Source organism: Lepisosteus platostomus, chromosome 28, assembly GCF_059453375.1.
Source record: "Lepisosteus platostomus isolate fLepPlt1 chromosome 28, fLepPlt1.hap1, whole genome shotgun sequence".
NCBI classification, from domain to species: Eukaryota; Metazoa; Chordata; class Actinopteri; order Semionotiformes; family Lepisosteidae; genus Lepisosteus; species Lepisosteus platostomus.
Window position 1 is genome coordinate 6,876,286 of NC_142638.1, and position 17,256 is coordinate 6,893,541.

Consider the following 17,256-nt stretch of genomic DNA (forward strand, 5'->3'; position numbering starts at 1 on the left):
AGTCACTAGGCCAGCCGGGAACTGGGTGATATCTTAGCCTGGGATCCTTCTGCACCTTCTCTTGCTGTCTTATAGTCTTGCCGTTCCCAGTCCTCTGAAGATGTGTGTGCGCTTTCTGGCTCCTCATCTCTTTGGCTCCACGTGAAGGATAATGAGGTCCTTTCGAGCCCCGATGCCTTGGAGCCCTTGCGGTTGTCAACGACGGTGCTCGTGGCTAATCGTCGCTTTCCCTAACTCGGCCCATCCCTCGTTTTGGCCTCTCTCCATCCCTCACTCCATCACTCTGTCTCCTGTCTCCCAGTGAGAAGCGGAAGCTACAGGTGAGCATCGCCAGCCCCATCCAGTGCAGCATGCATGGCAGGAAGTGCACTGTCGTCGTAGAGACGAAGATCAACCAATCGCACCCGGACTTCGCGAAGAGCCGCTCCGGCTACATCCTGTCCGTTCCTGCCAACTGAAGGAGCTGGAGGGCGTTGCCAAGACGACGAGGGAGGGGTCTGTGAATTCCGGACAGTTTTTAGAGCAGAGCGCCACCCTCAGATTTCTGGGTACCCTGTGGGTAACCCCTTCAGAAAGTATCATGGCATTTTAGATAGCCATTTTATAAAGAATATTATTAGTTAAATGAATTCGTTCTATGAAGCCATAAATATTCAGCTTTGGTCAGGTAAGTGTTGAAGGGCTGAGCCCCATTTAATTACTGGGGGGAGAAGTAACCTTCCCACTTCCTTTTTAAAATAATCCATTTAAATCCTCTTTTAAAAACCTGTTTAATTCACCTTTTAAAAGATCTGTCTCATTTTAACTTTATATCGTAACTCATGGCTTTCTGACAGAGTGTAATAGTATGGTGTGTTACAGCAGGTCTGCTAGTGTAGAGTAAATTTTAACAAAGTGAAGTTAGAGAACTATGCAAGGAACAGGTGGGGAGCTGCGTCAGCATGTGTAGGCTACAAGGGAACAAGTAACAGGTTTATTCCCTGCTGAAAAGAGAAGAGAAATAACACAACATTTCGGCCATGGAGCCTTCTTCAGGTGGGAGACCACACCTGAAGAAGACTCCACGGCCGAAACTTTCTGCAAAGAACAGTCTACTTGGAGAAGTGTCTCAAATTAATTGGATTTGGATTAGTTAGGAACTTGGCTTAGAGCCTTGTTTGTCCCATATCGAAAGACAGGGACACTGTAGCGCTGCATTAATAGAGCAGGAAGAGAGGGACTGTCATGGAAAAAGTCATGGAGATGCAATTAAAAAATGTTCTACATTGGCTTCTGGTTCTGACGCATTCCCTAACCGGTGGCGAGAGAGACTGTTGGATGCATAGAAAGGGGGCTTTCATTTCTTTTTTTCTACGTGTTTTCAAAATTGAAAACAAAACCCTGCACGTGCATGTTCTTAAACCATGACTAAACAAAGCCTGTCGAGGAAGCCTTCCTCTGAAGTTGCTGGGTTGTAATTCAGTCCAAACTGGTGTGAACCCAGTGCCAGTCTCCCACAGAAGTGTGCAGCGGGCCAGGGGCCCAACTGATATTAGAAAAGCAACCCCCTTCTTTATCTGGAGGTGTCCTCTCTGTGGGAAGTTTTATGTTGAGCTGTTATCACTTTCTTTACAAAAGGCCTACTGGCAGGTTTAACCAGTAAATAAGAATAATACATTTACTGTCTCTCCCAGTGGAAAGATATATTTATACACAGATTTAAATTATTGGAAAGATATGCAGAGCATATTGTAATGTTGAAAAGCTACTTCTAAAGCAAATAGCAATAGACTGAAATCCCAATGGTAAGAAAAATGTATGAACTCTGTTTTTACATATATATATGTACTGTATATATATATGCTGTGTACACATGCAATTAAACAGTAACGTAAAGTTTTACTTTCAGAGATTGCAACACTACTCAAAAATGTATTCTGTAAGAATATTTAAAATAAAATCACATTATTTTCATTGTATTAGCTACTGTACATCTTTTTTTGGAAATAACCCAGCACTTTATGAATTGTTTAAATATATTGCAATCCTATCTGTTGGCCCTAGGGCATCGGTACAGCTAATTATCTCAGTCAGCTTGAACAGATAATCCCCTTCTTTAGACGTACAGCACTGAGTTTAATTAGTGAATCCTGCTGTTGAAAGGCTGTAGCACCGTTCTCACTTTGCAGAATGGATGAGTGAAAGCTGGTATGTATTGCCCATGAACAACACATCTGGACCCTAATTACCATGATAAACGGGCATGGGTCACTGTTCTGCAGGGTCACACACGATCCAGACGTCCAGCTGTTCCAGCTGCATTGAAGGGCAGGTGAGCAACATCAGGTGGAGATTCATATTCCAAAACCTGGGTCAGAAGATCAAGTTGTCAATGGACGAGTCTGAACATAGAATTTATCCAAATGCAGCAATACTTTGAAATCAAGTGTGTTCCTAAGGAATTTTATGTTTGAAGGTTTTTCTCAGGACAAAACTTAAAATGCCACCAAATGCACCAATACCAAATGATGCAAGAGCCACTTTAGCCCTAAGTCCTCTTTGGTCCTTATGTTCCTGTTTGCATAATATAGTTATAGTATAAAAGTATAATATAATATAGTTCTGTAGATATTATATATAATACTACACTTGCTCACAGATTTAGTAGAATTGCATTTCAGAGCTTTGAAAGCAGCTCCCACAGTGCTTGGCCTACTTCATGCGATTTAACAGTAGAAGAGAATGTGCCAGACGACTGTTTGTGAAGCTTCAGATTGCTGTAAAGGGAGAAAGTGTCAGATTAGATTCAGCTGTTGGAACGGACTCCACACACCTGGAGTGATGCTTCCTCTTTGCCCACCTGTGACAGGTGAGTCCTTTTCTGTGGCCTTGTGCCAAGCAAGGAGGGCTTTGGGTTTCTTTGACACCTGGTGACGTATAGTAAGGGCACCACATGGGCTAGCTTGGGTCTTCAGTTCATACTGGCTAGGTTTCTCAATGAAAAATAAGTTAGGAACCCCTTTTCCCCCCCCACTGTAATTTTTAAACGGAGGCCTAGCTGAGCATGAATCCTCACTGTAATGTAAATGGTAAATCTGGATGGGAATGAAGTTTTTAAGGCTGATCTGGACTATGATGGCATTCTGTGAGAAATGGTGCAGCTGACTGCCAGACCCTGGTTTTGACTTCAGCAGTGCCTGTGCAGGGACACAAAACTCCCCATTGCCCAGTAGACTGATTCAACTTAATTGGGCTTTTCCTGAGTAGTGGTTCACTGGCCTGCAGCAGCCAGGGTGAAATACCTTCTTCAAGACTGCAGTAACCTATAAACAGTATCTGTGACCGGTCGTTTTGTAAGCAGGAGGGTATTGTAAATTAAGAGGGAAGAAAGGAAAGTCATTGAACTGACTTGTTCTCTCTAAAGAATTATTTAAATCAATCAGTGGGATGATGATTGTCTTAATGAAGTATAATACTCACAGGGGACTGTCTCATCTGAAGATTAATTTAAATCAATCAGTGAAGTTATTGCTTTCTTAATGAAGTATAACAATCACAGGGTATATGCAATGTACCATTTTTGTCTGTATTTCATTGCTGTTATCAAAACTGTGAAAATTACAATAAGTATGAATCATTAGGCCTATATCCTGCAACTCGAAGACATTTGCTAATTGTTAGCTGATTAGATAACTTCTGAAGATCAATGTATTTTTGTCCAAGAAGCAGATGTGAAAGTGTTAGTATTTAATCTATTGACAGAACTGGTTCTCTTGGTTCAGCTTCCTAGTAGAACCATTGTAAAAGAAGGCTCTTTAACATTTAAATTGTATTTGATCTGAACTGAAGGAACTGTCTTCTTAAAGTGCTTTGGAAGGTGAGATGGATGAGAGGCTTGTCTTGCTTGTCTTGTTTTTTAATTACTGCACTTGCTTCTTGTCTTATCAAAGTGCCTAAAAATGACTAACCCTTATGTAATGACTGTGCACACTGGGTCTTATTTGGGAGGCATCACAAAGTATGTATGATCTGGTGTTTGTTTCCTACATGGATTCAGTACATACTCCTTCACTTGATATTTATGTACTCAAGTGTATATTTATATATGCTTATCAGGGTAATGTGCCTTCATGATTTTTGCATTAATATTTTCCAATGTATTTTATTGATGGCCTTTGATGGACTGAAATAATGGCGCAATAAAGCAGTTCTTTTTTATACATTAAATTGCCTTTTCTTCTTCAGGCAGCAGAATGGTAATTCGCCTCTTGTAATTCGCCGGCTGTGTGCGACGTTCAGTGCAGTTTGACCTCAGCCCCCCGAACAGGAGCTGTGAAGGGCTCTTATAATGGAGAGCCATGGTATCTGCTTAGCCAATACATTCAAATTGCAGGATGGCCAATTGCCCTCTCCGTTAAAAATAAAATGTGCTGTTTGCAACGAGCAGTCATGGCCCTGGATCGTTGCCCCTGTGGTACTGCCTCCTTAGGATCAGGCATTGTGCGACAGCAAAAAGGGATGTTTTATTAGAGAACAGCCTGCAAGCTGAGGGGATGAGTTGAAGCCCACAGACAATCTGGTACAGCCGGTCCCCGCATTCAGTGCCGTGCAGCTGAGGACCTCGCCTCTCCTCCCGGGGAGCAGGGAGGGTGAGGGGGTGTGGAGGTGGGGTTTGGAGATGGGTGCTGGGTCACATGGCCCCGCTGGCGCCTCCTGATGGCCCATCAGCACCGAGCCGGGCCAATATGAGTCACGCTCCCGGGATAATTGAGCGCCGTGGGCGAGCGAATCGGGACGCGCGTTTCGAGGAATCAAAGAAGAAATGAACAGCAGGATGAATTGGGAAGCCGTTAACTGAGCGGGCTGGCACAGCTGGCAGGAACACGGTGCAGTCTGGCAAAGAGTGGGCACAGGGAAGCGTTCCACATAGCAGAGATGAGAAAATACCGCCCCCTGTTGACTAGGCAGGGCAGTGCTCTCCGCAGGGAGTGGACAAGTGCACTGAATCTCAAGGAACACCCATGAAGAAATGTAAGGTCATGTATTAGCAGCAGCAGTGTGCTGGATGTGTACCTTGATTTGCCTCTGTGTCCAGTTTTTTTTTACTATAATGTGTATTTGAATCGGTCAGATCAGGCAATAAAGATGTAAGGAAGCTCTTAAGGGACCTGTGAAAATCCAGTTTGGTTTCATTCTTCACTTATCTGGGGGGTTGGGCTTGGGGAGGGGAGGCAGAGGGGGTGTGGCTCTTCTTGTGCAGTGTGGAGCAACAGCCTGCAGTGAGGCTGCTGCTGCTTCTGGGTCCTGCTGTAAAAACCTTGGCGGAGTCGTCCGGTCGTTTGTGCTCGCAGCCTACGCTGCAGGTCCGAATGATGGCGTGAGGAGGAGAAGTGAGAGGTGTGCAGCAGGGCTGGGAGAAAGCACGGCAGTCACATGTCATTGCCTGCTCCTGCAGCTCGCCGTCCCTCTCCATACCTGTCCAGTGGCACAGCTCAGCCATCGGCAGGGCAGGCATTTCAGGAACTTCCAGCTACGTTCCCTTTCACCACCTGAATGATATCAACTCAAGCGACAATGACACTGTGATTTAAGAATGCAATTAACTCTATTTCGTATGTTCTCCCCGTGTTCCAGTAGGTTTCCTCCAACAGTCCAAAGGCATACTGCCAGGTCTGGGGAAGTTGGCCCTGGTGCGAGTGTGTGCTGGTCTGTGTGTGTCTGCCCTGTGAGGGACTGGCGTCCTGCCCAGGGTGTGTCCTGCCATGCTCCTGTTGCTTACTGGGATAGGCTCAGGCTCCCCCGTGACCCAGTATTTTACAAAGTGGTAATAAAATGGATGGATGGATTAACTCTCTTTTGCTTTAGCGTTAATCTCTGAATTGTTTTCAGCACAATCCAAGTACCTGGCGAAGAGGAAAATCTGAATGTTAGGTGTTTTGGTCACATTGTATCAGTTCTTATTTTCTTATTGTTTGCATGCATGCATATTTATCCAACAGTAGATTCCAACAATGAGTAAGGTCTGTGTCAGTGAATGCAAGGGTGGCTGATTTTGTATGGCAGAATGGAGAAGTCCACGGACACACTAAATTATCAATCCAGTGTTGGCTCTTCCTTACAGTATAAAGGTCAATGAAAATTCACATGGTTAGGTGATTAATAGAACTTTCTTTTGCTATAACCCAATATCTTAATGCATAACAGAAGTGTTGCAGAACTAAAGAACAAATCACAAGGTCCTCCTGGCATTCTGTCTGTTGTACTTTTTATAGGAGACAATAAATGTTATTCAACGTCCATTAACTAACAAACCAAGTAGTTCTAGTTCATTAAGTCTTAATTCTGTGACAGCCAAGGTTATAGAAATGAAAATCAGAGGCATGCTAGAGAAGATAATGTATTGATATACTGTATATAATAGTGTATACTATAAAATATATTCTGTGGGACAGTTAACATTGTTTTAGAAGATGTAGGTCTTTCACAATTCTTTGAACATGCAAGAGCAGTAATGGAGAGAAACAGGAGATTAATTATTAAATTGCTGAAGGCAGGCATTAAAGGAAATGCATGTATTCCGATTGATGACTAGTACATCAATAAAAAGACTGCAGATAAGGGGTGAGTGCTCAGCTTGGGGTGATGTAGTTAGTGGAGCAGCGCGGAGGATGTATTGGGGTCTCTGCTCCTAACGTGGCTAATACATTAGGTTTGCGGATGTCGCAAAAAATCACTGTAGAAGCAGAAAAAGGAAGTGTACAGAGATGTAGAAATAGAAATAACCGCTGGCATTTCATAGGAATAAGAGCAGAGTGTTACATGCAGGTAGCAAAAAAATATAAACTATAAATATAAAATGGGACACCGCGAGACTGGAGCAGCTAAAAAAATGGAGCTGTTTATGCAGACACTTCATCTTCATCTTCGGCAATCCAGGATGACAATAAAAAAAGCAATAAAAAAGGAATGTTAGGATATACAGTACAGTGTAGAACTAAGATAAAAAGCATAATTTTATATTGTTAAAAGTCTACCATGCTCTAGGTGAGACATCATTTAGAATATACTGCATGTACAGTATACAGTTTCAGTCACCATGTTAAAAAAACACATGATGGGACTTGAACGGTATTTAAAGGGGTGACATTTAAACAGTTCTTGAATTCCTTTAATGGCCACTGTGTTGCCTTTCTGTTATAACTTCTTTTCCCAGATGCCCAGAAACCAGAAATAGCACCCTGTCGATACCTTCATTGAGCTCTTCTAGTTGCCCTGGGCTTCATTAGTCCAGTTTGAGAGCAGTTTTGCTTGACTTGTACAGAGCAGGTTGAGTCAAGACATGATGGCTTTGTCATGTCATATGGATGTTGCAAAAAAAGTCAGACAAGTTATTTAATTTGTAAAGAGGGACCATCCAAAAACACAGCTTCTCTAGAAATGTGAAATTACTTGACAACTTCAACGTCTGCTTTGTCAGTTAGAAAAAGTAACCCGAGAGATGAAGTAAAAGAAAATGACTCGGAGCTGGGGGGGGTTTGAGAATTGGAGATTCTGGAAGGTCCCAATATTGTTCTGCCTTTGATATCTGTACTTGCAAGTCTTTTCTTTTTACACTAGTTTCTAAATTGCAAATTGCCATTTTATGTCTTAATCTGCAGCGAACTGAAAAAGAACTCTTTATGTTGCAGATCTCTGGCTCTCAAGAGCTGGTGTTTATTCAGTTCTTGCCTTTTATTTATTCCCTACCTCAGATCATTAGCATTTGTCCTTACTTGCTTTTAAACGTCTCAGGTAATGTATGAAATGCCACAGCAGTAAACCTCATACTGTAGGTTAACATACTGGGTGCCCACAGTATCCTGTTTGCCACGAGGCTCGTCTCCATTACGAACAGGTGGAGGACGGATCTTGGCTGTACCTCTGTACTGTAGTTTTAGCTGCACGTTTTCCTCAGTAATTTGCCTCCAGGCTACATGCTACACATTCTCTTAACAGACATTGGGGCTAATAGGACTCTTTTTCGGCCAGCTCTGTCCGTTTCCAAAAGCTGCTGCATTCGAGAAGGAAGAATGAAAGCAGACAGTGAAAGACACTTTTTTCTCTTTTTTTTGTGCGTCATGAACAATCAGTGCATTTTATTATCCATCACAGTACAAAAATAAATAAAAAGTAAAGCAGAAACAAACAAACCCCCCAAAAAAGTTAAATTACAGCAACAGCTTTTTTTTTTTTCCAAACAATCATAACAGCTCAACACTCCCACCCCCACCCCCCACCATCCTTATTCCTCTCCCTGTTTCCTGTCCCCTGTCCCCATGAGGTGCTCCTATACAAACACACACCCGACCCCCCCCAGCCGGTCACTCTCGCAAGCAGTCCACCTGCGTTCCAGGAACGCTGCTCTGCTCAACGAAGACTTACTCAACAAGTTACACGCAAAGAGAAGAAGTAAAAGGAACAGTAATTTTTTTTTCAAGTCTTTTAGAATTTTTTTCCAACAACTACTTTAGTGTTTTGCGAGTGAAAAAAAAGAAAGAAAGGATGGCACATTGTAGTGAATCGGAGTGGCCAAACATTGAGGGAGAGGGATTCCGACCTCTGACCCCAAAAGCCCCAAGTCCCCTGCAGTTCCCATGATGTCTTTTGCCAAGGTGCCTTTTCCTATTGTAGCGCACAACAGAGCACCAAAAGCCACTGTCTTTACTGCTCTTCGTGAATCCTAAAGAAATCCAGGTGCAAGGAGTTCTGACAGAGGGTCTATAAGAATAAAGAAACCCCCAGCCTTATTTTGTGGGAGGCCGCACGTACCCTCATTGGGCACAGCGCCCCCCAGTGTACAGTACATAGCTTATACATTTTTTTTTCAAAATAACCCATACAAAATAAATAAATACACATATGAAGCATCCAGAGACAGTTCTCTTTGAATGGAAATTGAGCACAGAAAAACACAGAATTGAGTGTGCATATATTTGTAGCCATTTTCATTTCTGGAAAGAAAATTCAAAGACACAAATACTCAAGAAAACATGCACAATACCACAGGTAAAAGTGATCGAAAGCGGGCAAATTATTTCAAAACGATCGAGTTTCTCTTTTTTTCTTATTTCTAGTTTTTGTTTTTGAACAGAAATCCGTTCGGAACGTCGAAGCGTTCTTCCTTCCTAAGCCTGAGCCGTAACAACACAGCCCCCCGTGAAACCGTGCCAGATTTCTTAGAACACAGAACAGTTAATACGTGTGGCACCTCGACGTGAACGATTTCTGGCTTAAATATTCAGTGTTCTGAAAACGAGGCTGCTGTCAATTTCCTCCGCTCGAATGCGATCGTCAGTTTAAAAGCACGCCGAACTGCCACATAGTTTTTGCGCTTGCCAGGCGACTTGAGAAAGTGTTCTTCTGACATTAAAGGTGCACCGAACAGACAGGCACCACTCTGTGGGGGGAAAAGATTGCACGTGCCTTCTGGCTATTTTTAAAACCTGTGGTACAAATATATATTGAAGGCCAGCCTTTGAGACCTAGATTAAAGAGAGAGACAATGAAATCGCTTCTCTTCCAGAATTTACATACTGTTATCTTCCATTGATTGACATTCACCTGTGGCTGGACACTGCAGAGCTGTCCAGGTTTTGATTGGAAGTGGATACTGTTTGGTGGTGCGTTTAGATAGAAGCTGATTAGATTGTATGCTGGTATCAAGCTAATATTTGGCCTTCATACAGTTAGGATTTGATTGGCTTCCTCGTCTTGTTGAATGGTTTCCTATTCCCTCTCCCATTTTTGGTCTCCTGTTCGACTTGATCTTTTTTTCAGTGACTCATCAGAGCCCCCCCTCTCTTTTCCAGTCTGGAGCTGAGACCTGTCACAGCTTCAGCAACAGCAGTTATTCTCACGATCGTCAAAGATCATCCCCAGTTTTGAATACATTTCTTCCCCATCCTCTCTGGTTCCTAAGATGTTTGACAATGTCTCGTGTGCATTGTTTATCTTCGGTTAACTCTAGGGTAACCAGACCCAGGGGATCAGGGGGGTTCACCCAAAATAAATGGATAAAGTTAAATGAAATACATGTTTTGCTGGAGAACTGTCAGTTTTATTTTCGCTGTTGTGTTTTGAGACCTACTAGATTTCCCCTGGATTATGGCAGCAGGGGTCTTCCATCTCATTCTGCTGTGGATGACCCAATTACTTCTGGAAATTCAATTTTCCAAGAGATACTGTACGCTGCTAAACTAGCAACTGCAGAACAGTCTTTATCTTGGGAGTTTCTACCATGGGGTCCCTTACATAGGACCAGTGGTTTTGCAGGGGACTTTGAAGATCTTTCCCAATGAATCTATGAATCTTAGAAAGCCAAAATGAGGAGGGGGAAGTTTCTTAAGAGCTAAATAACGTCTTTTGCCTGTGATGTCTGTCTTGGATAATGCAGCTGAGGACAGGTGACAGCACCTCTTGTGTGCTGACATGAGTTCCTCCCTCAGGTCCTGACCTTCCAGGCACCTATACATCCACGCATCAGTATATATGTGAAAAAGTTAAAATATCAAAACTAGAATCTCATCCAAAACCTTTTACAGGAACACTGTTATTCAAGGTTTCTTGTGTTGCACCATTTGTTGAAACAAAGTAGGTCAACTTTAACACTCCTAATTGGTGGCAGAAGATGATTTTTTCATTTCCCTTTACCATCCTGGTGCTCCGCGGTCTCCCTCACACCCCACACCCACCCACCCCTTCCCCCCACCCCACTCTGGCACTGGTAGGCTCACACACATACACACACGGAGCAGCAGAGACACAGCAGGAGTGCCCAGCCTGCCCATCCCCGCTCTGCTGCAGATCAAGACACACAGGTAGTTCAGTCTCAGGTGGGGAGAGCGCCCTCTCCTTGTGCAATGCCAAAGCAATGGTTGGCACAAAAGTCACTGGCGGCCCGGCTTGCAAAGAAAATAATCCAGAGGCATTGACGTCACTCCCAGCATCCTCCCCTTAAGCCTTTTTGTCGTAGCAACTTCCTGTCGTCTCTGTGTTTCTTATTTGTTGTTGTTGTTGTTTTTTTTGTTCACATTTGTTCTTGTACTTGTTTTTTGGGTCTTTTTTTTTTCCAGAGTTTCGTTGATCTTTTGGAACGAACGGCTAACGTACTCAAGTCTGGCGTTTCGTATTTCAAGGCCCCCGGCTCCCCTTAATTTAAACTCAGACCCGGGCCGGTTAGATGCTCTTTTCCCTAGCCACCAATTCTGGGAAACTGAAACGGAAGTTCTGCTTGTCGTCCCGTGCTGACCTCCCCACCGTTTCAAAGGCTCGGGCTTGTACACATTCAGCGATTTCAAAGTGTTTGTTGGGAACTGGGGATCTGAGCATCACCACGTTGTGAATTTTGCGAAAATCTTCAAGAAGCAGTCCCTTGACCCCTTACTCTCTGCTCTAAAAGGAAATTGTTTAATGCCTGTCTGCTCTCCATTTTTAACAACTCTCAAGCACAAAAACTCCCTGATGGTGAGTTCTTGACCCCAAGCACAGTGTGCGATGGCAGGCCTGTTTTCTTCTTCCTCTTCAGTTAAGAAAGGGGGTTGAATAAGCAAAAAAAGTACTTTTCAACTAGGGATTGTCTTTTTTTCTTTCATTCCATTCAAATATCGATTCTCAGATCCAGGGATCTTCATGGAATCATCCCGCTCGAGTGAACAAAGCCGTTCGGATCTCACCCAAGTTGGCCCGACTCGCTGGCGGAGCAGGTCAAGCTCGGTCGATTCCCTCTGCCTCCGTGTGATATGTAGGTGGTGAGCTGACGGGATTCTTCAGGCAGAGAACAGGAGGCCTCAGGGGGTCAGCTGCTTTCTCTCTTTCGGGGTTTTAAGACTGAGCCCTGGTGTCGGAGCTCAAACGTTCTTTAGTCAGTTTACATAACTGAAATCAGCTTTGAAGTTCCTGACACAAATCCACTACTGGAGATAAACATGTCACAGGGTGTTATCTCCTCTTCCTGGGATCTGCTGCTTTTATAGCAAAAAGAGGGGGAATGAATCGGATCTGAATTGGGAGGCCCGGACCTGATTGACACCGATAACTCCCACCATCCCCCCCCCCTCCTCCCGAAACGCCAGACAAGAGTAAGCCGCCGCCCCCGCCCCTTCCCCTCAGAGCCCCCCGCCTGCACGCGTCCCTCACCGGTCCAGCCTGATGAGCAGGCGGCTCTTCTCCTCCTCCTTCTGGCTCTCGTTCTTCAGGTCGGCGAAGACCTGGGTGAAGTAGTGGGGGTCGGAGTTGATCTGCAGCATCTTGGCGCTCATGAGGTTGATGATGGACAGGCAGCGGTCCCAGAAGGCCTCCTTGGAGCTCTCCACCAGGAAGGGCTTGAGGGGGTAGGAGATCTCGTTGCCCATGTAGGAGTAGGACAGGTAGAGGCAGGTGAGCAGCACGGCCTGCAGTTCGTGCTCCGTGGCCACCTCGGAGGACACCACGTCGCGGCACAGCATGTAGACAAAGACCACGTTGGCCGGCGTGATGAAGCCCTGGTCCTGCCAGCCCTGCAGCAGCAGGGAGCGGTCCACGCTGCGCAGCCACAGCACGGGGTCCGTGGGCGACAGGTGCTTGAGGCGGTAGCACCGCCGGCACAGGAACTCCCCCAAGCAGCGCAGGAGCTCGCTGGTGGAGGCCTGGACGATGACCCTCTTGGGCGTGCCGGCCGCGGCGGTGGGGTTGGCCGGGGGGGCCTTCTTGATGGAGGAGGCCCCGTTGGCCGAGGTGGTGGACGCGGACACCTGGGCGGCCGAGTCCTGGCCGAAGGTGGAGAGGTTGGCGCAGGACTGGGACTTCTTCAGGTTCTCGTTGTTGAGGTGGGTGACGTTGTTCTGGTAGGCGCTGTTGGGCTGCACCTTCTTAGAGCCCTTCTTCCGGGCGGACACGGCCACGATGCGCTTCCAGGGCAGCACGGAGATGATGGAGTGCCGCTTCAGGCCCTTGTCCTTGGCGTTCTTGCTGTTCTGCACGGCCGTGTAGTGGCCCACCGTGGCCGGGCCGTCCTCAAAGAGGGCGGCCTTCCGGTAGCTGGGGGACAGGGACAGTACGGTGCCCATGGTGCCGAGGTGGGCGGCCGGGGCGGCGGGGGTGCCAGGGGGTCTGTGGGGGTCTGTCTCACTGCTCTCGAGCCCTGAGACCCTTGGCTAGCAGGCCCAGCTCCTTGTATGCATCCAAACTGGACTGGGGCTCGTGGTGGCGGGGGGTGGGGGGTGGGATCGTTGTCAGAGGAGGTGGAGGAGGGCTGCTGGGAGGCGGCTGGTCCGCGGTGCTCTTTTCTTTTGAGGCAGGAGGCTGAGGTCTCTCCTCTCCTTGCGGACCCCCCTGTGGAAAGCTGAGTCTGTTGGAGATAAAGGTGGGGAGGGGGGGGCACATCAGTATTCTTAAAAACAGAAAAGGGAAAGTGATCTAATGGCAGCTGGGATAATAGCATGTGTGTGCAGGCACTCCAACTGAGAAATCCTCCCTGCTCCCTGTGCTTCACTGTAATTTAGTATTCTACTGTATTCCAGTTATCAGCCATGCAATCGTAAATGATTTAAAGTACAAAAGTAAAGGTGCTAGACTTGTCCCCGATCTGTTTTGTCGCTTCTTCGTGCTGATAATGACTCAATTTCGCTGTAATGGCCAAAATACAGACCTCGAAATGCATTATTAGAAACGTTTACGGTTGCTGTAGAAAACAGAACGTGATTTTATTACGACGGTCTGTTTGCAGATCACGATACCTGATTCACAGCAAATGGGTCATCCTTTATCTCTCGTCCACATTGCCCTAGCGTCAGCGAGGATACAGCAAAAACGCTCGGCATTTACCTTTCATGTTCGCACGTAAACACTTTTGCCTCAAACAAAAGGAATGTCCCGAGTTGCGATTGTACTCGAGAAGTTAAGCGCTCTTTCGGCCGTTTTGAAATGGGAATTTTACCAGCACCATACTTGGCAGTAAATATGGAAGCACGAGTAAAGAAAGAGTCAATGCCTTCCTATATGTCTGGACGGAAAATCGCTTATACAGCTCAGATAGACAGCCCCGTGTCGAACTGAGGTCTCGTCTGCCCATCCTTAACGTGGGCTCGAGCTGCGCGAGGTCCGTTCCCCGCGCGCACCCATCGCCATGGGGACGGCGGACGATGATGGAATTCGGGCAGATTTTAACAACAACAACAACAACAACAACAAAACGTGGCTTTTCCAAAATCCCGATGAGCGTTATTGTCGCCATTTTGTGCTAATGCATTAACAGTGCGAGCGAGCAATAATCGTTTAGACGGTTTTTTTTTTTTGTATGTCAACAGGGAACCATTCCGTTTCCAGTTTATTTGTTCGCCTTTGTGTTTTCTGGTTATAAAATACCCTCACCGCCCCCTGCTATACGCACACGCTTGATCAGATTCCCCCGACGTTTCAAACCCAGCAGTAAAAAACCGATTGTGACACCTTTATTTCTTTGTCTCGGTATGTGTGTATGGGTTGTGTATGAACATCTGTCTGGAGGGTGGGGGGGGGGGGGACCGATCGCAGACAGATTTGTGTGTGTACGGTGGATTTATATATGTGCGTCTATAACAAGATAACAAGCAAAAGTGTCTGAGTGCCATGATAAAATACCACCCTAATCATTTTTTGTTTGCTGAATGTTGCCCCGGCCTTTTTGTCAAACCAGCTACCATTTATCATTGACACAGAATTATCTAAATCCTGCCGTTATGTCTGCCAAATGATTTCTATAATTTCTTACACTACGATCTCGACAACATTAATTACAACATACGAGGTGATTGCTCATTAAAATTATTTTTACACGTCACGTATGTCTGTTTATATAATATACATTCACACCCTTCTTCAGTGCTGAGAAACAAAAGGCTCTCATTAATATTCATTTCCATCGTTTAATATTTACACATTTCCTAAAAATCTACTATCCACTTGGGCACACTATGAAATGAATAGCGATGATGTAAACTCGCCCTATACAATGGCCGAAATCTTCGAAAAACACAAGAATGGTTCTATTTAAATCAGGGGCGCATATTGAGGATGAAAAGCGCTGTGATTGTGGTAAAGATTCAAATAATTTTCGGGTATTCTGTAAAATAACACGTACCTAGAGACCCAGTGAGTAAAACGAGTCGCGGTAGTGGGTCGTAACCTGTCTGTACGTTTGTTATATACAGTCTAACACGAACATGAAACAAGCGACGCAAACAACCCCCACAGAAAAGGCATTGATTTTAATTGTTATTTAAAACAATCAAGGAAAGACGTGATTTTGGTATCCGCATAAAACCAGCCGCCCGTGTAAATACACGGAGAACAACAGACGCGACAATCCGAGAACTAGCCCGATGCAGCAGCGGTTTCTGCACCCTCAAGTCCGGCACGGAAACAAGACAGGCGAGAGGAGAGCGTGGCCCCCAGACACATTAAAAAAAAATACTCACTTGAATCCAAAACGGGCGAATTCCCCGCAGGTTTTCTTCTTTTAGTCCTTATTTTTTACATCCGTTTGCGCTGAATTTGAAGCGCGCAGGTCGGACGCAGCCAGGAGTATCGGCTACTGTCCAAGGTTCTGAGGCGTGAGTCTCTATGTACGCAATAAAGCTGCTAGCCAATACGTAACAGTACCGTTACTCCTCGTTCCCAGTCCTGTGCTCTTGTTCCGTTAGCAGTATAAAGAGTCAAGAAGTCGAAACACATTCAAGAACCCTCCCCCGTTAATAAACGACAAAATTCTTTTAAAACGTATACTGTACATCCAGTCCCTGATTCTTCTGTCTTAAACTCAGAACGCAGTTCGTGTAAGAATAATACAATACAGCCTAATAACTAAGGAATCCGTGCAAACATATACACTTTTTATCTTCGTTTTCCTGGGCGGATTAACTTCAATTTGACTGTCGCTCCTGTAGCTCTCTCCCGAATCTGGTTTGCGCAGTTCCACATCTAGGAAAGGCGAGAGTATCTCAAGACACTTCGCTTGGGGGATGGCCGGAGGGTGGTGGTGGCGGTGGGGGGGAGACTCAGCGCCAAAAATATATATATATAAACCAAAACACAATATGTTTCTTTTTGTTTCAGCTCTTCCTTAATCAGAGAGAAATCCCAACCCCGGCGTTTACCGACTTCGGCGAGTTTCTTTGTTTTGTTTTGGGTTTTTTTTTCCTTGCAGGTCTGCGCAAAAACGAATCGGAGGAGAGGAGGAGGAGGAGAGGGTGGTACTGGCGGTGTGTGCCGGGTTTGCGCGCTGTCGCTGCGACGCTGCTCGACAGTGGTGGGGCGCCGCTCAGTGCCCTGTCCAAGGTGCTGTAACGCTGCGCTCCATTCCTGAAGCAGACATCAACAACCCCCTCCCCATGTCCCCACCATTCCCGGATCAGGAGCTGGATTACCATTAACCGCCCCGCCCCTTTCTCAAAAGTCTCCCCGCCGCCTAAGTGCCTCACAGAGGCAGCTGCTGAGCCGTGTGACAGGTAGACGAAAACAATAAGATGGGTGTTTGGTGAGGCAATGACATGACTGATCTCGCACGCTGTGCTCGCTCGACGTGATGGAAAGGCGTTCTTCAAGGATGGCTTCTGGACACATGTTCTTTATTTCAAAATCGCGTGTCAGTGTAAAGATGCGCTCTTCGGATAGCGTGTGCCCTCCCGCCGGTATTGGTTTAAGTGTGTGAGGAAGAGGGAATTATTATTATTTTTTAAATGCAGGAAACAGTATCATGGAAACTCTCCCATGCACTGTCACCTCTCTCCCATTCCTCTGTTTGGCCCAGTTGTTTCAAGGTGATCTTTATATACACACCTCCCCCCCTTAAAACAAGTAGACGCTGTTGTATGTATTTCTTATTTCAAGACAGGCCCACAATCCATTTGCAGCTGCAACAACGCCGCTCATGCTACCGCTTAAAAAACAGACATGTAATAAAAAACACACCCATGGCTTTTAGCCAGTTAAAGTAATCGGTGATTACTGGTCCCCATGATGAAGCAGAGACAATGGAGGCTCTCGCGACACACCTCTCTCTCCGCGGGATGAGGCTGATCCGGAGCGCGGAGACTTCGGCCACGAGGGTGCGGAACAGACTGGGACCATTCCCAGGGACGCCGGATCTATCGAAATCAAACCAGGGGGAGTTGAACCGAAAAATGAAATCGCGATAACACAAACAATAAACAGAAGCGATACGATCGAAAATGATAGGGAGGTTTTTTTTTTTGGCCAGGGCACATAGACGCAGGAAAATTGAAA

At 45.7% G+C, this 17,256-nt stretch overlaps 2 protein-coding genes across 5 annotated transcripts in view; one reads left to right on the top strand and one right to left on the bottom strand.

Annotated features, from left to right (window-relative positions):
• myo1d (myosin 1D) overlaps nt 1-1,958 on the top strand; it is a 75,825-nt gene extending 73,867 nt beyond the window's left edge. For all 3 annotated transcript variants that reach the window (XM_088622876.1, XM_088622875.1, XM_088622873.1), the window contains exon 22: nt 302-1,958. In XM_088622876.1, coding sequence (XP_088479002.1) covers nt 302-458 — 157 coding nt within the window. In that variant the 3' untranslated portion in view covers nt 459-1,958. The remainder of the gene's footprint in view (nt 1-301) is intronic.
• Nucleotides 1,959-7,579: 5,621 nt separating this feature from the next.
• cdk5r1b (cyclin dependent kinase 5, regulatory subunit 1b (p35)) lies at nt 7,580-16,651 on the bottom strand. 2 transcript variants are annotated; one of them, XM_088622897.1, is made up of 2 exons: nt 15,450-16,651; nt 7,580-13,342 (listed from the first exon to the last, which is right to left on the bottom strand). In XM_088622897.1, exon 2 carries the CDS (start codon nt 13,059-13,061, stop codon nt 12,150-12,152), a length of 912 nt encoding a protein of 303 aa, XP_088479023.1. In that variant the 5' UTR covers nt 13,062-13,342; nt 15,450-16,651; the 3' UTR covers nt 7,580-12,149. The 2 variants fall into 2 exon arrangements, with proteins under 2 accessions (XP_088479023.1, XP_088479024.1); XM_088622898.1 differs by lacking the exon at nt 15,450-16,651 and adding an exon at nt 13,731-13,818.
• Nucleotides 16,652-17,256: the final 605 nt, after the last annotated feature.